This window comes from Chiloscyllium plagiosum, chromosome 2 (genome assembly GCF_004010195.1).
Source record: "Chiloscyllium plagiosum isolate BGI_BamShark_2017 chromosome 2, ASM401019v2, whole genome shotgun sequence".
In the NCBI taxonomy this organism is placed as follows: Eukaryota; Metazoa; Chordata; class Chondrichthyes; order Orectolobiformes; family Hemiscylliidae; genus Chiloscyllium; species Chiloscyllium plagiosum.
In genome coordinates, this window is record NC_057711.1 from 4,053,939 (window position 1) to 4,080,807 (window position 26,869).

General features: G+C 40.8%; 1 protein-coding gene across 1 annotated transcript in view; it reads right to left on the bottom strand.

Moving 5' to 3' along the window:
* Positions 1–26,869, bottom strand: part of LOC122539512 (otogelin-like protein) — a 248,549-nt gene that overhangs the window by 61,497 nt on the left and 160,183 nt on the right. Inside the window, exons 12-14 of the mRNA XM_043674458.1 lie at positions 13,179–13,205; positions 8,866–9,021; positions 7,321–7,599 (exon numbers count right to left, since the gene is read on the bottom strand). Of these exons, the coding sequence (XP_043530393.1) occupies positions 7,321–7,599; positions 8,866–9,021; positions 13,179–13,205 (462 nt within the window). The remainder of the gene's footprint in view (positions 1–7,320; positions 7,600–8,865; positions 9,022–13,178; positions 13,206–26,869) is intronic.

Below are 26,869 nucleotides of genomic sequence, written 5' to 3' on the forward strand. Positions count from 1 at the left end.
CCTTGAAAGTGGAGTCGCAGATAGATAGGATAGTGATAATGGCGTTTGGTCTGCTTTCCTTTATTGGTCAGAGTATTGAGTACAGGCATTGGGAGGTCATGTTGCAGCTGTACTGGACATTGGTTAGGCCATTGTTGGAATATTGCGTGCAATTCTGGTCTCCTTCCTATCGGAAAGATGTTGTGAAACTTGAAAGGGTTCAGAAAAGAATTACAAAGATGTTGCCAGGGTTGGAGGATCTGGGCTACAGGTATAGACTGAACAGGCTGGGGCTGTTTTCCGTGGAGCGCGGAGGCTGAGGGGTGACCTTATAGAGGTTTACAAAATTATGAGGGGCATGGATAGGATAAACAGGCAAAGTCTTTTCCCTGGGGTCGGGGAGTCCAGAACTAGAGGGCATAGGTTTAGGGTGAGAGGGGAAGATACAAAAGAGACCTAAGGGGCAACTTTTTCACGCAGAGGGTGGTACGTGTATAGAATGAGCTGCAGAAGGTGTGGCGGAGGCTGGTACAATTGCAACATTTAAGAGGCAAAGTTAGTACAATTGCAACATTTAGATGGTGTCTGGATAGGTATATGAATAGAAATGATTTCGAGGGATATGGGCTGAGTGCTGGCAGGTGGGACTAGATTGGTTTGTGTTATCTGGTCGTGCTGGCAGGTGGGACTAGATTGGATTGGGATATCTGGTTGGCATGGACGGGTTGGACCGAAGGATCTGTACCATGCTGTACATCTCTATGACTCTGTGACCCATAGGCCGCAGTCAGTGAAGATGGACGACTGCACCTCCTCCATGATAATACTTAACACTGGAGCCCCCCAAGGATGCGTTCTCAGCGCCTTACTGTACTCCCTGTATACTCATGACTATTTTGCCAAATTCTGAACAAATGCCATCTACAAGTTTGCTAATGACACCACTCTAATGGATGGATATCAAACAACAATGAGTCAGAATACAGAAGGGAGATAGAGGGCTTGGTGATGTGTGCAATGATAACAACCTTCCTCTCAATTTCGGCAAAACTGAAGAACTGATGATTGACTTCTGAAAGAAAGGAGGAGAACACGCTCCCATCTATATCACAGAGCGGAGGTTGAGACAGCATCAAGTTCCTGGGAGTGACGATAACTGACAATCCGTAGTGGGCTTCCCATGTAGATGTGATGGTCAAGAAGGCACAACAAATTGTGTTCTTCAACCAAAAGAGAAAATGCTGGAAAATCTCAGTAGGTCTGGTAGCATCTGGAAGGAGAGAAAAGAGCTGACGTTTTGAGTCTAACTGACCCTTTGTCAAAGCTCTGTTCTTCTACAGGGCAACTCAGGAAATTTGGCATCAAACACAGAACAGAGAAAATTACAGCACAGTACAGGCCCTTCGGCCCTCGATGTTGCGCCGACCTGTGAAACCAGTCTAAAGCCCATCTAACCGATAAGGATCCTCACCAACGTTTACAGACGCACCCATAAAAGGCATACTATCCAGGTGCATAATGGCCTGGTATGGCAACTGCTCTGCCCAGGACCATAAGAAACTACAGAAGGTGGAGTGCACAGCCCAGACCATTATGGAAGCCAACCTCCCATCTATAGATTCCATCTCATTGCTGTGGAAAAGCTGCCAACATCATCAAAGACCCATCCAACCACAGTAAAGATCTCCTACAACTTCTTCCATCAGGCAAAGGATACAGAAGCTTCCGTCCAAGGCTTTTTTCATCCTATGATCTGTTCATCCTTGCTTACTATGATCTGCCTGTACTGCTCACAAACAAAGTTTTCACGATACTTAGGTACAGATGACAATAAATTTAATTAAATCAAATCATCAAATCTAATGTTCCATTTGTCTTCCCTGTTACCTGCTGAACCAGTTTGTTAACTTTTTGTGATTTATGCATGAGAGCCCACAAATCCCACTCCACAGTAGCTTTCAATAGTCTTTCTCCACTTAATATTCAGCTCTTTTGTTCTTACCTCACAATTTCCGGCATTACATTACATCTTCCAAGTTTTTGCACAGTCAATTCAACTATCTATGTCTGTCTGTAAATTCCTTCCCTCATTCAAGAATTTTTATTACAGTATTTGTGTCATCCACAAACTTGATGCTAGTACATTCACTTCTGTCATCCAAATAATGAATATATACTGTAAATAATTGTGGCCTCAGCACTGATCCCTGTGTCATCCTATCAGTTGCAGTTATCCTGAAAATGCCCCCTGCTTTTTCCGAACACTTTGTCCCTCAACCATGCTAATATACTAACTCTAAAACAAAGGGCCATTTTCTTAAAAGTAGTTCAATGCATTACCTCATCAAATGCTTTTTGACAATCCAAATATACTACAATTACAGGTTCCCTTTTTATGTATCTTTTTATTACCTCTTCAAAGAGCTGCAACAAATTTATCATGTATGATTTCCCCTTTGTGAAGTCATGATGACTCTGCTTGATTACATTATTTGTTTCGAAATGCTCTGCTATTACATCCTTATTAATAGACTCTAACATTTTACTAAGACAGATGTTAAGATAACCAGCCTGTGGTTATTGATATTTGTCTAGTTTCTTTTTTGAATAAGGGTGTTACATTTACAATTTTCCAATCCTCTAGGACTTTTTTAATGAATTCAAGAATTCTTGAAAGATTACTATCAGCACATTCACTAGCTCTGTAGCTACTTCTTTAAAATCTTAAAATGCAATCCATCAGATCCGTGGGCTTTATCGATATTAACACCACTAGTTTCCCCAGTACTTATTTTGTTTATTTCCTCCTCCATTATAGTCCCTTGAATATTTAGTATTTTTGTAATGCTATTAGAAAACAGCTATTGTTACCTATATCAGTGATTTGGATGAGCATATACAAGGCATGATTAGTAAGTTTACAGGTGACACTAAAATAGGAGTTTTGTGGACCATGAGGAAGGTTATCATAAATTGCAGGCAGTCCTTGATCAGCTGGGGAAGTGGGCCGAGAAATAGCCAATGGAATTTAATGTAGATAAGCATGAGGTCTTGCATTTTGGAAGTCACATCAAGGTCGGAGTTTCATGGTGAATAGTAGGACCTGAGGGAGTATATTGTAATATTGTATCTCCCCACAGGCCGCCTACTTGCGGAACGTTTCAGAGAACACCTCTGGGACACCCGGACCAACCAACCCAACCACCCCGTAGCCCAACACTTTAACTCCCCCTCCCACTCCACCAAGGACATGCAGGCCCACCCCACTTCGGCCTATCACCATCACCTTGACCTCCCTCCACCTATCGCATTTCCAAAACCCCTCCCCCAAGTCCCTCCTCCCTACCTTTTATCTTAGCCTGCTGAACACACTTTCCTCATTCCTGAAGAAGAGCTTATGCCCGAAACGTCGATTCGCCTGTTCCTTGGATGCTGCCTGACCTGCTGCGCTTTTCCAGCAACACATTTTCAGCTCTGATCTCCAGCATCTGCAGCCCTCACTTTCTCTCACAGAACATTGGTGAGGCCAAACTTAGAGTATTGTGTTCAGTTTTGGTCACCTTGCTGTAGGAAGGATGTTATTAAACTGGAAAGAGTACAGAACAAATTTACAAGGACATTGTCAGGACTCAAGGGACTGAGTTATAGGGAGAGGTTGGACAAGCTAGGACTTTTTCCTTAGAGCGTAGAAAACTGAGGGGGATCTTATAGAAGTGTATAAGATCACAGATACAGTGAATGCACTCAGTCTTTTTCCCAGGGTTGGGGAATCAAGGACTACAGAGCATCAGTTTAAGGTTAAAGCGGAATGAATAAAAGGGAACTTGCAGGGCAATTTTTTTACACAGTGGGCAGTATGCATGTAGAATTAGCTGCCATCAGATGTAGTAGAGGCAGGTGCATTAACAATATTTAAAAAGGCATTTGGTTAAATACATGGATAAGAAAGGTTTAGAAGGATCTGGGTCAAGTGCAGGGAAATGGGGTTAGCATGGCTGGACATGTTGGTTGGCATGGACCTGTTTGGGCCAAAGGGCCTGTCTCTGTACTGTAGGACTCTATGACGCTATTAGTTGGCTCCATCCTACAGCAGAGCCTGGTTAACAGTCATCTTGGATTTTCCTTGCTATTGGGTCAAGACCTCATGCTGCTGGGATTGTGTGATGGTGATGTATAATGAACAACCGACATTAAAGTATTACATGTCCAACCCCCACCCACTCACTCAAACCAGTATCGAAGTATTGGTCATGCATGACCAGCTGAGATGGGCATGCCACTTTGACCACATTCCTGATACACAAGACTCACTAAAAAGAGGTATATTCTGAGCTTCATTATGGTAAGACATCCTTTGGCAAGAAGATGAAATGCTATAAGGAAAACTTTAAAGCCTCTCTAAACAATGTAACATCCATACTAGCATGTGTGAATCATTTGCCCTAGAAAGTACAAACTAGAGACAAAGCATCCATAAAAGTTCCAATCAATTTAACCATCGCTGTGTGGAACATGTGGAGGCCATTCACAAGCAGCAGAAAGACCGTGCAGAATATAAAGTGATCCAACAGACTGAACAATTTATTAGACCAGCAAAGTTGTGAATATTGGGAAGTATTTCAAGTTTCTAAAGAATCAGATAGTTAGCTATAGAATTGTTAAAAGTGTAAAATTTAACCCTTAACCTTTGTTGTCTTCAAGCCAACTTGCGACCTGATTTGCTGACTGCAGCCTTGTACTGTGTAGTCCCTAGCTGATACATGCTAAGGTGTCTGTGTAAATTAATATTGTGTACGCTGCAGAGTCTGAGAGACACTCAGTTCCAGACAACATAAGTAATCTAAAACTATACAAACTAATTAAGGTAACTGATTAGACCAGAGGGTCTGTTTCCACTCTGTGTGACTCCATGACTCTAAAACCCAGATTAATAGGCAAGGAATTACAGGCAATGACACAAGTTTTGAGATTTGTAGCTTAGGTTGAGGTTCTGGATGTAGTTTTGCTGAGCTAGAAGATTCATTTTCTGACGTTTCGTCACCCTACTGGGTAACATCTTCAGTGGACCTCAGGTGAAGCACTGCTGATAATTCCTGCTTTCTATTTATATGCTTGGGTTTCTTTGGGTTTGTGATGTCATTTCCTGTGGTGAAGTCACTTCCTGTTCTTTTCCTCAGGGGGTGGTAAATGGGGTCTAACTCAATGTGTTTATTGATAGAGTTTAGGATCGACTTAGACCCCATCTACCACCCCCTGAGAAAAAGAACAGGAAGTGACTTCACCACAGGAAATGGCATCACCACAGGAAATAACATTACCAACCCAAAGAAACCCAAACATATAAATAGAAAGCAGGAATTATCAGCAGTGCTTCGCCTGAGGCCCACTGAAGATGTTACCCAGTAGGGTGACGAAACATTTGGAAATGAACCTTCCAGCTCAGCAAGCAAACCTACATCTAGAACACTGACACAAATTTTTAATTCTTCTCTGGCCATGGGTTAAATGCCAGTGGGCTGGAGGACGACAAATTTGGTTGCATATTTTAAAGAATTGTGGTAGTGATGAACCAGGAAATTGCAGACTGGTAAGTCTCATGTCAGTGGTAGGGAAACTATTTGAGAAAATTCTGAAGTAGCAAATTAATACCCATTTAGAAAGGCATGGTTGAATTCAAGATAGTCAGCCTGACTCTGTGAGAGGAAGGTCATGCCTCACGAATTTGTAAGAATTTAAAAAAAATCTGTGGCTGAGGGAAGTTCAGTTGATGTAGTTTGTATGGATTTTAGCAAAGTTTTTGACAAGGTCTGACATGGGAGACTGACTGAGAAGGTTAAATTGCATGGAATTGAGGGAAACTTGGTGAGATGGATCAGAAACTGGCTTAGTAATAGGACACAAAGGGTAGTGGTAAAACACTGTTTGAGTGACTGGAGGCTGGTGTCCTGTGGTGTATCACAAGGATCAGTTACTGGAACCCTTATTGTTTGTTATATCATAAATAATATAGATACAAATGTGGGAGGAATGTGAAGCAAATTTGCAGATGACACCAGGATTGGTAGAGTAGATAATAGTGAAGAAGATTGTTGTAAGTTACAGGAAGATATAGTTGGGCTGATCAGATATGCAGACTAGTGGCAGATGGTATTTAACCCTGATAAATGAGAGGTAATGTACTTTGGAAGAAGAAACAAGATGAGGGTATATTTAATGCATGGGAGGATACTGGGTGGCTTAGAGGATCAGAGGAATCATGGAGTAATTATTGACAGACCCCTGACATTGGCAGAGCACATGAACAGGATAGCTAAGAAGGCACATTAGACACTTGCTTTCATCAGTCATGGCATAGAGTATAAGAGCAAGGAGATAATGTTAGAGTTGTACAGAGCATTGGTCAGGCCACAGAAGGAGTACTGTGCGTAATTCTGGTCACCTCACTACAGGAAGGATGTGTTAGCACTGGAGGGTGAAGGTGAAGGTTCACCAGGATGGAGATGGAGAAATTGAGCTATAAGTAGAAACTAACTAGGTTTGGATTGTTTTCTTTTGAGCAGAGAAGACTGAGGGGCTCATGATTGAGGTGTATCAGATTATGATGGGTATAGAGAGCAGCTATTCCCCTTGGTTGAGGAATTAATCACGATAGGGTACAGTTTTAGGGTAAGTGGCAGAAGGTTCAAAAGTGATTTGGGAAAAATGTTTTAACTCACTGGGTGGTAGGTATCTGAATGCACTGCTGGCAATGTAGTTGAAGCCAGAAGTTGAAACTTTATTGCTGGAACAGCACAGCAGGTCAGGCAGCATCCAGGGAACAGGAGATTCGATGTTTCGGGCACAGGCCCTTATCATTCCTGAAGAAGGGCCTGTGCCCGAAACGTCGAATCTCCTGTTCCCTGGATGCTGCCTGACCTGCTGTGCTGTTCCAGCAATAAAGTTTCAACTTTGATCTCCAGCATCTGCAGACCTCACTTTCTCCAGTTGAAGCTAGAAACCTTACAACCTTTAAAAATATTTGAATGAGCACTTCAAATAAAGTAACATTCAAGGATGTGGGACAAGTGCAAGATATTAGGATTAGTGTACTTTTAGTGGTAATTTTATCAGTGTAGAATCGATGGGCTGAAGGGTATTTTCTGTACTGTCTGAATCTGTGCAAATTCTCTCATTTTCATGATCCACCAATCCCTTGTAATTCAGTTGATTATCTCTGAAAATTCATAAGAATACCATTTACTGAAGAATTCTTATTTATACTGAAGCTAAGTTGCCTTCCGTACATTCTTTGATAACTGGCAGCTTTGCTGGCTACATCTTGGGAATAAACAACAAAAATACCTGTCGTCTTGAAACTCATGGCCATCCTTTTTCTGACATCATATTTTTCCATTGATATAATTCCATTTGGATTGGCAAAGAGGAATTCTTGTCGTGAGGTAAACGATTCAAATGCATTGTATTTGGCAAACCACCTATTCTTATGGACAAGAAATGAAGCTTGCTTTCGAAACAGATCACCCATCTGCCATTTCTCCAAAGTAATAGTCCCATTGTCAAAGTAACGGACAAAGTAGTTAGGATATTTCACGGATTCCAGTGACATATATTTATCTGAATCTGAAAAAAAAGAAATATCTGTGAGCCAGGACAGAGTTTAAAGATGTTCTAGCCACAAAAAAATTTAGGATACTGGATTGGACTGGGAGGTGGACAACAGATGAAAGACCTAGCCAAACATCAGACATTTCATACAAAATTCTAGGCATACATGTTCAGATCCTTCTATCTGCAGAGGACAGATCCTATATGCATAGGATAAACATAAATTATAAATGCTGAAGCAAGTAGTAACATTACTATAGTAAAATTCTTAAACTGAGGAATAATACTTTACTCCAGTTTTAAAATATTATTAATTGTTTTAATTTTCCCCTTAACTTCCAATCATTTTCCCATTCAGTGAACTTTCCAAGTTTATTCCTGTTTGATATCTAAAACATTTTTAACTACCCAAGCAAAACTAATCTTTTCTACTCCTTTTTATAAGTTTGCCAAAAGATAATCTTGAGGCAAGAAATGCAGTGTTGTGGACTTTCAAAAGCTATGTAATAGGGAGTCACATCATTTTATTAAGAAAATACTTGTATGGAAATTGAGCACTGCTGATTGTCCCAGCATTGGTTATCCTTGCCTAGTTAGCCTGGACAAGGTGGTACTGGACTGTCTTCTTGAACAACTGCACCACACTCTTTGACTCTGACCTCCAGCATCTGCAGTCCTCACTTTCTCCTGTAGTATAGATAGTCTAATTTTACCTGGTAAGAAATAAGCCATTCCAACTTCTAATTTCTGACATGAATTTGCCCTATTTCTGTTGGATAGACTAGATCTGGATTTGAAAACAACAATTCTGGCTCAGTGGTTAGCACTGCTGCCTCACAGCGCCAGGGTTGCACGTTCGATTCCAGCCTCGGTTGACTGTCTGTGTGCAGTTTGCACATTCTCCCTGTGTCTGCGTGGGTTTCCTCCGGGTGCTCCGGTTTCCTCCTACAGTCCAAAGATGTGCAGATCAGGTGAATTGGCCATGCTAAATTGCCCCATAGTGTGAGGTCATTTAGTCAGAGGGAAATGGGTCTGGGTGGGTTACTCTTCGGAAGGTCGGTCTGGACTGGTTGGGCCGAAGAGCCTGTTTCCACACTACAGGGAATCTAATCTAATCTAATCAAAATTCAAGAAATCAAGCAAGCATACACATTAGAAAAAGAGAAAACTTCAGGAATACACTTACAGTGTTGGAAAATTAATCAATCAAAGCAATTCTTAGCCTACATTCTAGCTACTGATGTCACAAAATTTCTAATAATTAGGTATGATGGTCCTTACTGGAAATAGCTTTGTAGAGGGCTGGGGTGAACAAAAAGCTCATCTGGAGTACTCTTGTATTGTTGTACTTTTCAAGTAACAGTCTTTTGTTGACAAAATCTATGGAAATGGTCAGACCGTTCATGTTGTTGATGAAATGTGGGTCGCTTCCATGTACTGAAATAAAGAACAAGCATCATTTGTATTTAATACTTGATATTTGGGCAACTGTACAACTTCCTTCAATACAGCATTCTGTGCTATGCTACTGCTGAGGAGGAGAAAGAGAAACTCTGCTGCCTGATATCATTTTAAACTAAAAATTTGGCAAAAGCAAAGACATTTACGTCTATCAAAAGAAGGTGTTTGCAGGTTCCCAGGTCTGGGAAAAAAAATCACCAAACCGTTCCCACTCTGGGATGGCTCAGTGGTTGGCGTTGCTGCCTCACAGCGCGAGGGACCCAGGTTCAATTCCAGCCTCGGGCAACTGTCTGTATGGAGTTTACACATTCTCCCCTTGGGTTTCCTCTGGGTGCTCCAGTTTCCTCCCACAGTCCAAAGATGTGCAGGTCAGGTGCATAGGTCTTGCCAAATTGCCAATAGTGTCCAGGGATGTATAGGTTAGGTGCCTTAATCAGGAGTAAATATAGGGTAGCGGTATGGGTCTGAATGGGTTACGCTTTGGAGGGTCGGTATGGACTTGTTGAACCAAAGGGCCTGTTTCCACACTACAGGGATTTAAAACTAATCCTAATTCTAATTCTAATCTTTAACAATGCCAGTAAAAGGAAACAGTTTTGAAAGAGTTAATGTTGATGTTGCATTAAGCTCCACCCAATTTGATGATGTCACACAATCTCTGGGTGGAAAAAGAAATTAGCATTTGTCAGGAACAGTTGTATGCTTCTGAGAGTCCTCAGTAATTATACTTGATGAGTAATATAAATTGCACTTTTTGTTATTCTGCAATAACTTATTAACAGGTGCCTCTTCCTTTCAGGCTCACCAGTGGCCTATCCTCTTCCATTGATAATTAGGCAAATGGGATTAGTTCAGTTAGGAAACCAGATGGGTATGGATGAGTTGGGCCGAATGGTCTGTTTCCATGCTGTATGACTCTAATACTCTAAAATGATGGCCCCAGCCACTATAGTGCCCACCTAATTTTGAAAAGTTTCAGTTGCAGAAGTTAACATCCGATGCTCTCTCCAAGGACATCCAGGAATGTCTATACCCACGATCGGTGAGGAATGTGAGATCAGCCATGATCCCATTTAAGCATGGAGCAGGCTCAAATACCTGAATGCCTATTCCTGTTCCTATTTCCCTTGGTTTAATTGTCTTAAAACAGAAGTCGATAGTCATGGATTATGCTCCCTTCATAGGCCACCTGCTCAGATCTATTGAAGGCTACTTTTAGTCAGATCCAGAATGAGGTCCTCTGTATGCACCCATCTCTGCGTTAGGTGCCTAAAGATCAGAAGTGCCTAAAGTGAAGAGAATATTGAAAGAGAAGGAGGAGAGTAAATTAAAGTGGAGTTGGAGGGGATGGTCAGGAGCTTGGCTTTTAAATACAGAGCTGAAAATGTGTTGCTGGAAAAGCGCAGCAGGTCAGGCAGCATCTAGGGAACAGGAGAATCGACGTTTCGGGCATTAGCCCTTCCTCATTCCTGAAGAAGGGCTAATGCCCGAAACGTCGATTCTCCTGTTCCCTAGATGCTGCCTGACCTGCTGCGCTTTTCCAGCAACACATTTTCAGCTCAGATCTCCAGCATCTGCAGACCTCACTTTCTCCTTTTAAATACAGAGTTGAGTGAGCTTAACTAGCTCTGAAAACAAAAAACATTGAAAATCATAGCAGGTCAGACAGCACCCATGGATTGACAGCAAGTGAATGTTTCAACTATAGATGATCTTACTCTGGAATCTACTCTGGAATTAATCTGTTTAGAGTTTAAAAGGGACATGTATTTCTAAGCTGAAAATGTGTTGCTGGAAAAGCGCAGCAGGTCAGGCAGCATCCAAGGAATAGGACGTTTCGGGCATAAGCCCTTCTTCAGGAATGAGGAAAGTGTGTCCAGCAGGCTAAGATAAAAGGTAGGGAGGAGGGACTTGGGGGAGGGGTGTTGGAATTGCGATAGGTGGAGGGAGGTCAAGGTGAGGGTGATAGGCCGGAGTGGGGTGGGGGCGGAGAGGTCAGGAAGAAGATTGCAGGTTAGGAAGGCGGTGCTGAGTTCGAGGGATTTGACTGAGACAAGGTGGGGGGAGGGGAAATGAGGAAACTGGAGAAATCTGAGTTCATCCCTTGTGGTTGGAGGGTTCCCAGGCAGAAGATGAGGCGCTCTTCCTCCAACCGTCGTGTTGCCATGGTCTGGCGATGGAGGAGTCCAAGGACCTGCATGTCCTTGGTGGAGTGGGAGGGGGAGTTAAAGTGTTGGGCTACGGGATGGTTGGGTTGGTTGGTCCGGGTGTCCCAGAGGTGTTCTCTGAAACGTTCCGCAACTTAGATATAGACCTCCAATTTCAGCATACAATGTTTTTTTATAATTCATTCACAGAATGGGAAATCACAGGTGAGCATTTACTGTCCATCCCTATTGGCCCTGAGATGCTGTTGGTGAGCTACTTTTTGAACTGCTGCAGTCCATGCAGTGCAGTAAACCTATAATGCTTTTAGGGGCAGAGTTTCAAGTTTTGACTCAGCAACAGTGAATGGACACTGATATACTTCAAGTCAGGATGGTTTATAGCTTGCAGAAAAACTTGCATTTGTGGCATTCCCGTGTATCTCCTGCTCTCATCCTTCTCAGTGTTTGAGGTGACTGACATAGGAAGTGCTGTCCAAGAAGCCTGGGTGAGTTGCTTCAGTGCATCTTGTAGATAATACACACTTCTGCCACTGTACAAAGTGTTGATGGGGTGTTAATCAAGCAAGCTGCTTTACCTCTGGTAACTTCTTGAGTGTTCCTCGAACTGTGTTCATCCAGTTAAATAAAGAGTATTCCATCACACTCCCGCCTTAAGTGTTGCAGATATTTCACAAGCTTTGGGGAATAAGGAGTAAGCTATTTGAAATAGAAATCCTAGCTTCTGACTTCTTCTTGTAGCCATAGCATTTAGATAGCTGATTCCATTCAGTTGCTGGTTACTGGTAATAGTAGGTTTTGAGAAGATTTGTAGCTCAGGTTGAGGTTCTGGATGTAAGTTTGATCACTGAGCTGGAAGGTGTGTTTTCAGATGCTTCGTCACCATACTAGGTAACATCATTAGTGTGCTTTACAAAATACCTTGCAAGAACTGTAACAAACACTACATTGGACAAACAGGCAGAAAACTAGCTATCAGGATACATGAACATCAACTAGCTACACAGAAAAAAGACATGATCCACTCTCACTAGTATCTTTTCATACAGATGAGGAAGGACACCACTTTGACTGGGACAAAACATCCATCGTAGGACAGGCCAAACAGAGACATGCACAGGAATTCCTTGAAGCATGGCATTCCAACTGGAACCCTATCAACAAACACATTGACCTGAATCCCATTTACCACCCCATGAGAAAAAGAACAGGAAATGACATCACCACAGGAAATTGCGTCACCAGAGGAAATGATGTCACCAACCCAAGGAAACCTAAACACATAAATAAAAAGCGGACCATACCACCAGTGCTTTACCGGAGGCTCACTGATGATGTTACCCAGTATGGTGAGGAAACGTCTGAAAACAAACCTTCCAGCTCAGCAAGCAAACTTACATCCAGGTTACTAATAATCCTAATGAGGTTGACAGTGGGGTCACAGAAGGTTGGGTCGTTACATTCACTCACATTAGAGATGGTCATTGTCTGACACATATGTATAACCCAAGCTGAATGTTCACGAGGTATTCCTTCATAAGGGCACAGGCTGTTTCAGAATTGGGGGAACAAGAAATAGTGCTGAACATTGCGTGGTCATCTGTGATCATCCTTACTTCTTACCTTATGATGAAGGAAAGCTTATCCATGATACAACTGAAGATGTTTGGTTTCAGGATACTACATTGAGGAATTAAAACAATTTACTGCTGCTGCCTTAGTGCACTCTCATAACTCTTATCCAAAATGCCTTTAAATTATTTTTAAATATGTTACAACAGACGTCTGCACTGGATCTACTTGTGATTTCTAGTGATGGAACTAGGCTTTAGCACTGTGTAATGTGTATTATATTGAGGTCAACTCATTCTGGATAGTTTAGATGAGCCACATTATTGTGTTTTTGTGGTTTCTAGTAATAGGAATAAGTATGAAAACCAGTTGTTAGATAATATTAACATTACATACCTCTGTTATAATATTCACAATGAGATGCTGAAACAAGGAAGAAAAATAAATTAGTTATTAATTACAATTTGATTTTAGATAGAATTGTTACATATAATTCATTCTCCTGCTCCTCGGATGCTGCCTGGCCTGCTGTGTTTTTCCAGCACCACACTTTTCAACATATAATTCATTGTTGTACTTCCCCTACTTCTATAGATAGCTTAATAGCTTATAACATGTCAGTCATGACTCAGTTAATAGATGTTGTGGGTGGCACGGTGGTTAGCACTGCTGCCTCACAGCGCCAGAGACCCAAGTTCAATTCCCGCCTCAGGAGACTGTGTGGAGTTTGCACATTCTCCCTGTGTCTGCGTGGGTTTCCTTCAGATGTTCCGGTTTTCTCCCACAGTCCAAAAATGTGCAGGTTAGGTGAATTGGCCATGCTAAATTGCCCGTAGTGTTAGGTGAAGGGGCAAATGTAGGGGCACGGGTCTGGGTGGGCTGCGCTTCGGCGGGTTGGTGTGGACTTGTTGGGCCGAAGGGCCTGTTTCTACACTGTAAGTAGGTAATCTAATCTAATCTAACTCTAACCTAAGTCATAAGGTAGTGGATTTAAGAGCCACTTCAAACACTTGAGCACTGTTATGAATCAGGCTAGACCCCCTTAAAATGTTTTAAGATGGTAACCCAGACCCTAACCTTTTTAGTTGTTTTAAGCAGATGTAAGGTGGCTTTTTCAGTAGTGATGCAGCTGGTCAAACCGCTCAGTTTTAAACAAAACAGCATTTATTTATAGACTTACTGAATGAAACACAAACAAAACAGAGTATAATATAGAATAACTTAACCTATCTGAAAATCCAACTTACTCTATCAAACTTAATGATGCTGTTCCAATTTCTTGCAACATCCCATAATCACAACTCGTGGCAAAAAAGGTAATTTCAAACCCAGGAGAGATGTTGGAGAGAGGATCCACCAGGGATCATTTGTTGAAGCATGGAATCTCTTTTCACTGTAGCTGCTTCTCTGTCCTCAGCAGTTTCTAAATGCGAAAACTAAACCAAACTAGGAAAGTTCCTGAACTGGGAGAACTGGCCACTCCCCTTTCATTGTACTGTTTAAAAAAAAAACCTAAAGGCCTCCCCTGATTGTTGACTTAGGCAGTCTCTGGTAGCCATATTGGCACCTCTGCCTTTTACAGCCCCTTCTGAAAAAAACAAGGTCAACATAACCTTGTTAAAGGAGCAGCATCATCACAAAAAACAAAGCTGACACTCCACTGCATTAATGAGGGAGAATTGCACTTTAGAGTTGTTATGTTTCAAAGTGAGATATTAAAATGATTACTCATCTATTCTTTCAGTGGGACTACTTTAAAGAAAAGCAAGGGAATTATCCCCACTGTTGGGGCCAATACCTAATTGCTCAATAAACATTATAATAAGAAACAGATGGTCTTGTAATGATGTCACTGAGAGCTTGTTGTGCCTAATTTGCATACCATGTCACCTCAAAGAAGTATCTACTTTATTGGCTAAAATAATGTGGGGTTTTCTGAGTTTTGAAAGTTGCTATATAAATTCCTTCTTTTAGAAGTTAAAATAATTCTAAATATTAAAGATTTGGCATGATGGGACAATTTATTCCATGACATCAGAAGCAATACAAACAGGTTGACTACTTCATAGAACAGGATTCTGTATTTAACATGGCACTTGATTACTGATGGTGATAGACACAAACTAAAGATATTGGAAACTTTCTGGTCATGCAATCTATGATATAAGACATGTAAGAATATCTACTAAATATCATTTATTTTACAGGTTGGATTTTGAACTGGTAGCATGTGGGTTTTGTTCTGCATATGAGGGGTTTGAATGATACACTTGTCAGCATTTCTGGCACATGGCTTTTTAAGGTAATATGACAGAGTCAGTCCCTGGAGTAAAAATGGGAATTTCATTACAAGAGTTTTACAAGCATACATACATATTAAAGAGCATAAGATTTCTTTCTGTTAGAAAAATCAAGAATTGATTATTTTTGGTCAGGGAAAATCTTATAGATTGGAATATTTTTGTTTCCACTTCACAGAAGTCCTGGTTGAGGTTAGATGTATGAAACACTTGCCCATGAAGAAAGTGCTATCATAGTCTCAAGAGTGGAGATTGAAAGAAACAGATAAGTGAAACTAATAGACATGATAGAAAAGAGAATGGAGGTTGAATATTATAAAGTAATGGTGTTGACATAGATGGAATTGCATATTTACTGTGTGTTTCAAAACTTTTCAAATTTTGTTATATGTAAATAGTTTGGCTTATTCTCTTTTGCATATTCTGTTGTTCAAACCATACTGCAGCATTGCAGGCTTGTGATTCAGTGAACGACCACCTTACTGAATAAAATGAAACAAAATATCCTTCATCAAGTCAGATTTAAGACTTGTTCAGTAATAGTCATAGTCATTGAGGTCTATTAGCCCTTTAGCTCACTGAGTCTGCACAGGCCAAAACAACCACCTAAATATTCTGATCTTATTTTGTAGTACTTGGTCCCTAGCCTTATATATCTTGGCAAATTCAAACATACATCTAAATACTTCTTAAATATTATAATGGTTTCTTCCTCAACCACCCTAATGGGCAGTGAATCCCAGATTCTCCATCTGGGAGAAAAATGTTTCCGCCCATTCCCTCTAAACCTCTTGCTCCTTACTGGAAACTGTGCCCCCTATCACTGATCCATCTATCAAGGAGAACATTTTCTTCTTGTGTACCCTACCTATGCTCCTCATAATTTTATACATCTATATCATGTACCCCGTCAGTCTCCTCTGCTCGAACCCTTTCACAAGTAATAATCACACCACACAAGTGCCAGGCATTGATACTGTCTACAATAGTGTCTACAATAGGAGGTCAGAGGCTAGGAATCCTGCCACAAGTAACTCACCTCCTCACTCCTGAAACCCTGTCCACCATCTACAAGGCACAAGTCAGGAGTGTGATGGAATACTCTGCACCTGCCTGAATGGGTGCAGCTCTGACAATACTCAAGAAGCTTGACACCATCCAGGACAAAGCAGCCTGCTTGATTGGCACCACACATACAAACACCCATTCTCTCCACCACTGACATTCTGTAGCAACAGTACATACACTAGATTGGCAAATTTCAGTAAAAGGTACATAGTGAGGAAATCATTGCCTCAGTGAGATTTAGACAAAGTGTGAAGTTGGGAATTTGATTCACAGGGGAATTTGGTACATAAGGGGACAGAGGTAACTATCTTTGATCACTTTTATTAGTCTCAAGTAATTGGTTTTCCTTGTCCTATCTCGAAACTAGAAAAATGAATGTTTCAATTATATTACTTTTACTACACAAATTATTAACTAATTCACTAATGAAATAAGTTGAATAGTGTTTATGAGTAAGGTATATTAGGATTTTTTTACAGTGGCTAGGTGTATCTAATTAGTAAAGGAAGGGCATTAAAAATGGGTACTGTAGGATGCTTCTCCTTTATTAGGTAATCACTTGTGCAGGAAATAATGTCATTTGCATCAGTTTTAGCTCCAGGTTTCAGAACTTGAACAGCAGCTGATGTCACTGCACTATATTTGTGAGGGTAAGTGTTTCCAGAATTGGTCAAGCTGCAGTTTAAGTGTTTCCTGGGATAGCTTAACATATCAGGCTTTTACAAAGCTACAGGTAGGTACTACAAACTCCTCAAAGAGCATCCAACTCTCCAACTAGTACTTAGATTTGAATACTAACAAGAGTGATGAATCCTCCAGCCAGTTTTAATAAATTCTGTCAGGGATTGTTCGCACCACTAACAAGGCCAGCATTCAACCACATTTGTGTGTGCCTGAATTCATATGAAGGCCAAAACCAATAACGTTCGCAAGTTGTCTTCCCTAAAGAATATTAGTAAACAGGATTGATATTTAGAAGTTTCCAATGTAGTCTCATGGATACCTTAATGATGACTAGCTTTGAATTCCAGATTTAGCAATTGCATTTAAATTTCCCGTCTGGCATGATGGGATTTGAACACACATCTCCAGAATATTAACCTGATCTTCTAGTCTGGTGACGTTTCCATAGCACTGCCCAGAGGTGGCTCAGATGTATGAGGTGTGGAAATGGTGGTTGAAGGAAAATGGGGAAAGCCTTGGTAATTCAGTATTGAAGAAATGTTTTTGCAGCTACAGACAAGAATCCATGATGGTGTTTTGTGTCCTTGATTGGATTTTGATTTTATTGTCACGTGTCCTTGGTGTCAAGGTAAAGGATGTCACTGAGTAATAGCAGAGAACTCTGATTTGGGGAAGGTGAACTGCCAGCAGTTCGGGTCCACGTTGAAATCAATATCATTGTTAGAAAGGGAACAAAAATAGAAAATGCTGGAGAAACTCTGCAGGTCTTGCAGCATCTGTGAAAAGAGGAACAATTAACATTTGATTTCTTCAGAACTTCAGAGGACACTAATATTAACTCTTTTTCTCTCCATGGATGCTGCCAGAACGGTTAAGCTTCTCCAGTATCTCTGTGCGTGCTCCAGATTTCCAACATCCACAGTACTTTGCTTTTAATTATTTGAAAGGGAAATGCAATTCTGTAGTCAGAAATAAAGCAGTTCAATGGAAGGTTATGAAGCCAAACCTCAAAATACTTATCAAAAGCATTTGATAAGGTGCCGCACAAAAGATTAATACACAGGATAAAATAACATGGGATGAGGAATAATTTATTAGACGATTGGCTAACCAACAGCAAGCAGAGTCTGGATAAATGGGTCTTTTTCTAGGTGGTAGGAAGAAACTAGTGGGGGCCATAAGGTTCATCCTCAAGTTCAAACTATTAATAATCTATATTAATGACTTGGATATGGGATAGAAAATATTATAGCCAAATTTGTAGATTACTTTCAAATAGGTGGGAAAGTAAGTTGCAACAAAGAAATAAAAAATTTACAAATGGATATAGATAGGTTAGGCAAATGAGTAAAAATTTGACAAATGAAGTTTAATAAGTGAGGTTATCCATTTTTGTTGGAGGAAGAGAAATGCAACTTAATATCTAAATAGAGAAAAATATCAGTATGTTTGGTTCAGAGGGATCTGTGTGCCCTTGTGCATGAATTGTGGAAAAATAAGATGTAGGTACAGCACGAAATGGAGGGCCAATGAAAGTTTGGCATTTATGCTGAAGGGAAAAAGTATACAAGTAAAGAAGTGATGTTGCAACTGTACAAGGCATCAGTAAGATCACATCTGGATTACTGTGTACAATTTTTGTCTCTTTACTTGAGAGGAGATGTAGTGTATTGGAGGCAGGTCAGAGGAGGTTCAGTATATTGTTTTGGGAGATGAGGGATTTGTTTTATGAAGCAAGATTGAGCAGTTTAAGGCTATACTCTCTGGAGATTAGAAGAAATACAGGAAATCTAATTGATACGTATAAAATGCTAAAAGGCATTAACAAAGTAGGTATAGAAAGGATGTTTCCTCATGTTGAGCAATCTAGAACAAGAGATCATAATGTTCGGATGAGGGGTAGCAGATTTAAGACCGAGATGAGGAGAGTGGAGTTGAGGCCAAGATGAAATAGATGGCAAGGCATACAAATAGTTTATAGAGAGATATTGATAGGTTAAATAAGTGGGCAAGAATTTGGCAAATGGAGTATAACATGGAAAAATGTAAAGTTGTTCATTTTGGAAGGGAGAATAAAAAAAACAGAAAGTGATTTAAATGGACAGAAACTGCAGAAAGCTGCAACACCTAGGGATTTGAGGGGACTTGCTCATAAAGCATAGATAGCTAGCAGCCAGGGTGCAGCAGGTCATCAGGAAGGCTCATGAAATGCTGGCCCTTATTTCAAGTGTATTGCAGTATAACAGTAAGGAAGTCTTCCTGCAACTGTACAAGGCGCTAGTGAGACCACATCTGGAGTTCTGTGAGCAGTTTTGGTCCCCTTATTTAAGGAATAATATTATTTCATTGAAGGCAGTTCAGAGGTTTACTAGGATGGTCCCCAGTATGGAAGGACTATCTTATCAGCAAAGCTGAAAGAGGTCACCAATTGTGCCACAAGGATGAGTGCCAATTGCACTATTGTTTGTCATTTATATAAATGATTTGGACCAGAATATAGGAGGCATGATTAGTAAATTTGTGGTTGACACCAAAATTGGTGGTAGAGTGGTTAGTGAAGGTTATCCAAGAGTATAATGGGATCTTGGTCAACTGAGAAATGGCAGAGGGAGTTTAATTCAGGTAAATGTGAGGGATTACATTTTGGTAAGACCGTGGGGAGTGTTGTCAAACAGAGAAACCCAGGGGTGCAGGCAGAGAATTCTGATCAGGTGCAATAATTTTGCAGAAGGTTCAAGGTTTCAATGTTGGGAAACTAGTCATCCTGAGAGCAGGAGTTTTAATCTATGAAGCATCAAGGTTATGAGAATCAGAGATAATGGTATTACAGCTGAAAAAAGGCAACAATAGAGGCATGGGGGGGGGGGGGGGGGGGGGGGGGTGGGGAGAATTGACTGGAAGAGGAGCCAAACAGGAAAGACAGTGGAACAGCAATAGCAGGGGTTTCTGGGAGCAATTCAGGAGACATGGCAGAGACACATCTGGAGGAAAAAGAAATCTGGTACTGGGCAGATGAGGCAACCGTGGCTGACTAGGGAAGTCAAGGAGAGCATAAAAGCAAAAGAGAAAGCATAAAATGTGTCAAAGGGCAGTGGGAAACCAGAGGATTGGGAAGCTTTCAAAGACCAACACAGCACAACAAAAAAATAAGGGACAAGCTTAAATATAAAGATAAGCTAGCCAGTAATATAAAGGAAGTCTGTAAAAGTTTCTTTAAATATATAAAGGGCAAAAGAGAGGCAAAAATGGACAGTGGACCGCTGGAAAATGATGCTGGAGAGATAGTAATGGGGAACAAGGAAATGGTTGAGAAACTGAATAATTATTTCATATCAGTCTTCACAATGGAAAATATGAGCAATATCCCAAAAATTCAAAAGAATGAGGGAGCAGAGCTGAGTATCGTGGCCATCACCAAGGAGAAGGTGCTAGAAAAACTGAATGGCCTGAAGGTGGATAAATCACCTAGACAAGATGGACTACACCCCAGAGTTCTAAGGGAGATAGCTGAAGAGATAGTGGAGGCATTAGTGGTGATTATTCAGGAATCGCTAGAGTCTGGGAGGGTTCCAGAGGACTGGGAAATCACTAACGTGATACTGACATGAGTAAGGCAAAAGACAGAAAATTACAGACTTATTAGCCAAACCTTGGTCATGGGTAAGGTCCTGGAATCCATTGTGAAGCATGAGATTTCTGAATACTTGGAAGTGTACGGTAAAATAGGGCAAAGTCAGCATGATTTCATGAAGGGGAGGCCATGCCTGACAAATCTGCTAGAATTCTTTGAGGGAGTAACAAGCAGATAATACCAAGGAGAGCCAATGGATGTTATCTCCCTGGACTTCAAGAAGGCCTTTGACAAGGTGCCGCACAGAAGGCTACTGAGTAAGATAAGGGCCTATGGTGTTAGAGGCAAGGTGCTAGCCTGGATAGAAGCTTGACTGTCTGGCAGAAAGCAGAGAGTGGGGATAAAAGGGTCTTTGTCAGGATAGCAGCCGGTGACAAGTGGTGTTCCGTATGGCTCAGTGTTGGGACCACAAATTTTCAATTTATACATTAACGATCTAGATGAAGGGACTGAGGGCATGCTGGCTATGTTTGCAGATGATACAAAGATAGGTTGAGAGACAGGTAGCGTGGAGGAGGTGGGGAGCCTGAAGAAAGAGTTGGACAGGTTAGGAGAGTAGGCAAAGAACTGGCAGATGGAGTACAACGTGGGAAAGTGTAAGGTCATTCACTTTGGTGTGAAGAATAGAAGCATGGGCTATTTTCTAAATGGAAAGAAAATTCAGAAGTCTGAAGTGCAAAGAGACTTGGGATATCTAATTCAGGATTCTGTCAAGGTAAACTTGCAGATTGAGTCAGTTTAGGAAGGCAAATGCAATGATGGTATTTATTTTGAGAGGACTTGAATATAAAAGCAGGGATGTACTTCTGAGGCTTTATAAGGCTCTGGTCAAACCACGTGTGGCGTATTGTACACAGTTTTGGGCCCCATATCTTAGGAAGGATGCAATGGCCCTGGAGCGTGTTCAGAGGAGATTCACAAGAATGATCCCAGGAATGGAAAGCTTAACTTATGAGGAATGTTTGAGGACTCTGGGTTTATACTCAATGGGGTTTAGAAGGATGAGGAGAAACAGACAGAATACTGAACAGCCTGGGCAGGGTGAATGTTGGGAAGATGTTTCCATTGGTAGGAGAGACTAGGACCCGAGGGCACAGTAAAGGGAAGACCTTTTAGAATGGAAGTAAGGAGAAACATCTTCAGCAAGAGATTGGTGTATCTGTGGAATTCATTGCCACAGAAGGCTGTGGAAGCCAGGTCATTGAGTATATTTAAGACGGAGATAGATTGGTTCTTGATTGTCAAGGGTCTGAAGGCCTATGGGGAGAAAGCAGGAGAATGAGGTTGAAAAATTTATCAGCCTCATGAACCAAATATTCTACTGTTTTTACCAGTGAATTCCAAAAATCCATCAGTTGTCTGAATGAAGAAACTTCAATTCAACTCTTCATCATATAAGATCATAAGACATAGGAACAGAAGTAGACCATTTAGCCTGGGCCTGCTCAAACATTCAATGAGATCATGATATAATCTTCAACTTGACTTTCCTGTCTTTTCCCAATAAAGCTTGGTTTCCTTACTGGTTAAAAGAAATTCTGTCTGTCTCGGCCTTGAGTATACTTAATGACCAGCCTCAACAACCCTCTGTGGTAAAGAATTCCATAGATTCACAATCCTCTGAGATAAGAATTCCTCTGGACTCCTGTTTTAAATTGTGATCCCTAATTATCAGATTATGCCCTCTGGTCCTAGACTCTCCTGATGGGGAAATTCTTTCTCTACATTACCATGTCAAGTAATTAAGAATCTTTCATGTTTCAATAACCTTGCCACTTCTAAACTCCAATGAGTTTGAATAGCCAACCTATTCAAGTTCTTCTCATAAAATAGTCCCTGTAGACATGGTGACTAGTGACTCTTCTCTGGACTGCCTCTAATGCCAGTATATCGTTCATGGAGTTATACAAACCAACAAACACCCTGGCTCAATTCCACTGTGCCCTGGAATTTTAAGTACTCATCCAGATGCTTTTTAAAAGTTGTAAGAGTGCCTGCCTCGACTGCCCTCTAGGCAACAGTGAAAAATATATTTATCATATCTCCTCTAAACTACCTACTCCACACATTAAACTTATGCACTCTGGTCTTGGACACCTCTCACGACTCTCATGATTTATTCTGTCTATGCTTCTTGTAATTTTGTGCACCTCAGTCAAAACCCCCTTTAGTTTCCTGTGTTCCAATGAAAACTAACCCAGCCTTTCCAGTCACTCTTCGTAACTGAGATTTTCCATCCCGGCAACATCCTGGTGAACCTCCTCTGCACCATCTCCAGTGCATTCTTTTGACAGTGTGGCGACCAGAACTGCACGGAGTATTCCATCTGTGGCCTAAAAAATGTTTTATAAAGACATTTTACAAAGACTTCCTTGCTCCTGCGTTCTATGCTGCGGCTAATGAAGCATCCCATATGCTGTCTCACAACCCTGTCTACCTGTGTTGACCACCTGTCTACTTATATGCCAAGGTCTCTTTGTTCCTCAGTACTCCCTAAGAACATTATACATGTCCTTCTCTTATGACACATCTCAATATGCATTACCTTGTACTTATCAGGACTAAATTCCATCTGCATTGCACTGCCCAATTTAGTAGCTAATTAATAACAGACTGTAGCCTGAGACTTTTCCCTTACTATCAACACCTTCAATTTTCATGTCATCTGCAAATTTACTAATTATAGCTTCTATGTTCACATCCAAGTCGTTAACATACATAAAAAGTAGCAAGGGTCCCAGCACCAATCCCTGTGGTACACCACTGGTCATAGGTTTCCAATCTACCATCACCCTTTGCATTCTATTTGAATACCACTTTTGGATCCAGTTTGTCAATTTGCCTTAGATCCCATTAGCCCTTATTTTTGAACCAGTCTTTCATGTGGGAGCCTGTCAAAGTTCTGACTGAAGTCCATGTCAACCCCATCAACTGCACTACCCTCATCAAGACACCTTTTAAAAAACAAAGCAATTAAATTAATCAAACAGGATCTCCCTCAGCGAGCTAACTTAGACTTTCCATCAACCTGAGTTACAAATCTTCTCAAAAATCGCTGATAGTTATTGTATTTATTTCCTCTCCTCTTTTGTCCCTTTTATTATTCAGTAATGTTGGAATACTATTAATGTCTTCTAATGTGAAGACAGATCTATACTATTTATTCAATTTCTCTGCCATTTCCTGGTTCCCCATTTTTATTTCCCCGGTCTTATTTTCCAAGGAACTATGCTCACTTTGATTTCTCGCTGCCTTTTTATATCTTTGAAGAAGCTCTTGCTGTCTGTCTTAATATTATTTGCAAGTTTACCTTCAAAGTTTATTTTCTCCCTCTTTACTTTTACTTTCGTCATCTTTTGTTGGTTTGTAAAATGTTACTAATCCTTGGGCTTACCATTAATCTTTACCATATATGTTTTTCTACTATAATGCGTGTGCCGTTAACACAAATTCGCTGGAACACAATTGATGAATTAGGTACACTGTTTCTAAAGTGTGAAGCTTTAAAGCGTGTATTGGTTATAACGTGATTCCAGCCCCATTAGTTTAAATGGAGCTGCTATTACATGATTTTATTATAACTCGGGGTGGCACGAGAATGGAACTACCACATTATAGCAGAACTGACTGTTTTGCTTTCAATCTGATGCTATCCTCAACTTCCCTGGTTAACCATGTTTACTTATCCCCTTTCTGCAATCTTTCTTCCTCACTGGAATATGTTTATATGGTGAGCCAGGAGCTATTTTTCAAATGTTTGCCATTGTTCCTCAACCATATTTGCTGCTGAACTCCTTCCCTCGTCCATTCCAGCCAGCCCTGCTCTCATTCTTTATAATTACCCTTATTTAAGCTTTGCTCAGTTGTTTCTGACCCCCAAGTTATTCCCTCTCAAACTGAGGTTAATAATAACATGAGGAGCATGGATAAGGTAAATAGACAAGGTCTTTTCTTTGGGGTGGGGGAGTCCAGAAATAGAGGCATAGGTTTAGGGTAAGAGGGAAAAATTTAAAAAGAACCTAAGGGGCAACTTTTTCTCACAGAGGGTGGTGTGTGTATGGAATGAGCTGCTAGAGGAAGTGGTGGAGGCTGGTACATTTACAACATTTAAAAGGCATCTGGATGGGGACATGAATAGGAAGGGTTTAGAGGGCTATGGGCCAAGTGCTGGAAAATGGGACTAGATTAGGTTAGAATATCTGGTCAGCAGGAACAAGTTGGATTGAAGGGTCTGTTTCTGTGCTGTACATCTCGATTACTCTATGAATGCTAAATTCTATGTAATGGAACCCTTTATTCTAACATTACACATCGCTACATCCAAAATAGACTGATCCTTGGTTGTACCTATGATATATTGTTCTAGGAAACTACACACTATGAATTATTCCTCATGGGCTCCTCTGCCAATCTCACTATCCCAATCCACATGACAATTAAAGTCACCCAAGATTAATGTACTGCTTTTGTTACATTCACTCATTATCTCCTGATTTATTGTTTCCTCCACTGTCGAGTTACTGTTAGGGAGCCTACAGATGACTCCTACCACTGTTTTCTTTCTTTTTTTTTAAACCTCCACCCACATTTTATGATTCAAGATCGAGGGCCAAAGAGCCTCTACTGCATTGTAATGTTCTATGTTTTGATCATTTCTTGCTTTCATTAACCATCTATCTTAGTCAGCCCACACTGATGCTACAGTCAATGAACCTCCACTTCCTCAGGAAGCTAAGGATATTTGGCATGTCCATAAAGACACTTTACCAATTCTTGTAGATGTACATAGAAAGCATTCTATCCAAATGCATCACTGTTTGGCATGGCAATTGATAGGTACATGTGACAATAATAAATCAAAATAAATCAAATCAAAAAGATCAAATATTCCATCCTGTACTAACAATGCTAATTTACCACTCTTTCCTCCCTGCCTGTCCTTTCGGAAAGTCATTTAGCCCTGAATATTTCAATACCAGCTTTTGCTCCTTGTATCTATGTCTTTGTAATGGTTATATAATCATATCCATCAAACTGCATTGGTGTAGTTAAGTTATCTATTTTCAGAATACAAAATGCATCCAAGTGAAAAGTAATTAATTTTACCTTCCGACTATTATTTCGATTTTTGAATCTAATTATTTCTTTTTTCTATGTTTGTTTACTCTGTCCCTTGTTGTCCCACTCTGGATATTGTTATCCAAATAGCTACCCTATAATGCTGCCTTTATGAGGTATTTTTCAGTGCTGGAGCCATTTCCTTGAGTTCTTGGAGCAGTCGTTACTGTTTTTATAGGCTTTTGCTTTAGTTTTAGAACTTTTCTAAAGAAAGGTAAAAAACAATGAGACTTTAAATGGGAGGAAAGGGAGAGAGCAGGAGTTTTGGGAGAGACAATGTTGGAGGTCCAAGAACAGCTTTAGAGTTCATCAAAAAACCTTGCACTGAGCTTTGACAGCTGACTGTCTGTGAAAGTACAAGCACCCTCTGGAAGTGGAGTTTGTTCCAAGAAAAACAAACGAACATTGAAACTTCACAGCCAACCTTGGAGAGATCTCATTATTGGAACAACTGACAGCTGGGAGTGTTAGGATTTCATTGATCAGATAAGCGTTTGTTTTTTAAATCTTGACTTTTTTGTAAATCTATAATAGTGAGTAGGGTGAAGTTTTTAAAAATGTTTTACTGATATCTGTCTCTTGATTAAATTTTTCGAAATTCTAAAAGGGGAGGGTAACCAGGTCCCAACACATTACAACTAATGATATAGGAAGAGAAAGCGACGAGGCTCTGAAGAGAGATTTAAGACCGTTTGGTTTTAAAAGTGCTTACCGGTAGCGGGCAGCGGTGTTTTTTTTTTCTCTTTCACTCTCTCTTCACAGAAAGAGCGGGAGCACCAGGGGGAAGTGACGACGACCAGAGGGGCAGCCGAGACCCGGAAGCAGTTAGTGTAAGCTTACCTGGGTAGGTTTTTTCCCCCTTTAAAAGCGCGAAGGAGAGGAACCCGAGGCACTACACGGGTAGTGCCTCCCACCCGCCCTCCTCCTCTAACCTAATAATAACACCTGTTGTGGTAAGTAGGTAAGTGCTGAATTTTACTTGTTGTATTCTTTAGACCCAGTTTTTTGAAAAGAAAAGTTAGCTTTAGAGGGATGGCAGTGAAGGCAGTGCAATGTTCCTCCTGCAAAATGTATGAGGTGAGGGATGCCATCGACGTCCCTGCCGATTACACTTGCAGGAAGTGCACCCACCTCCAGCTCCTCCAAGACCGTGTTAGGGAACTGGAGCTGGAGTTGGATGAACTTCGGATCATTCGGGAGGCAGAGGGGGTCATAGATCAGAGTTACAGGGAAGTAGTAACTCCAAAGATGGCAGATAGATGGGTGACAATGAGGGGGACTGGGAG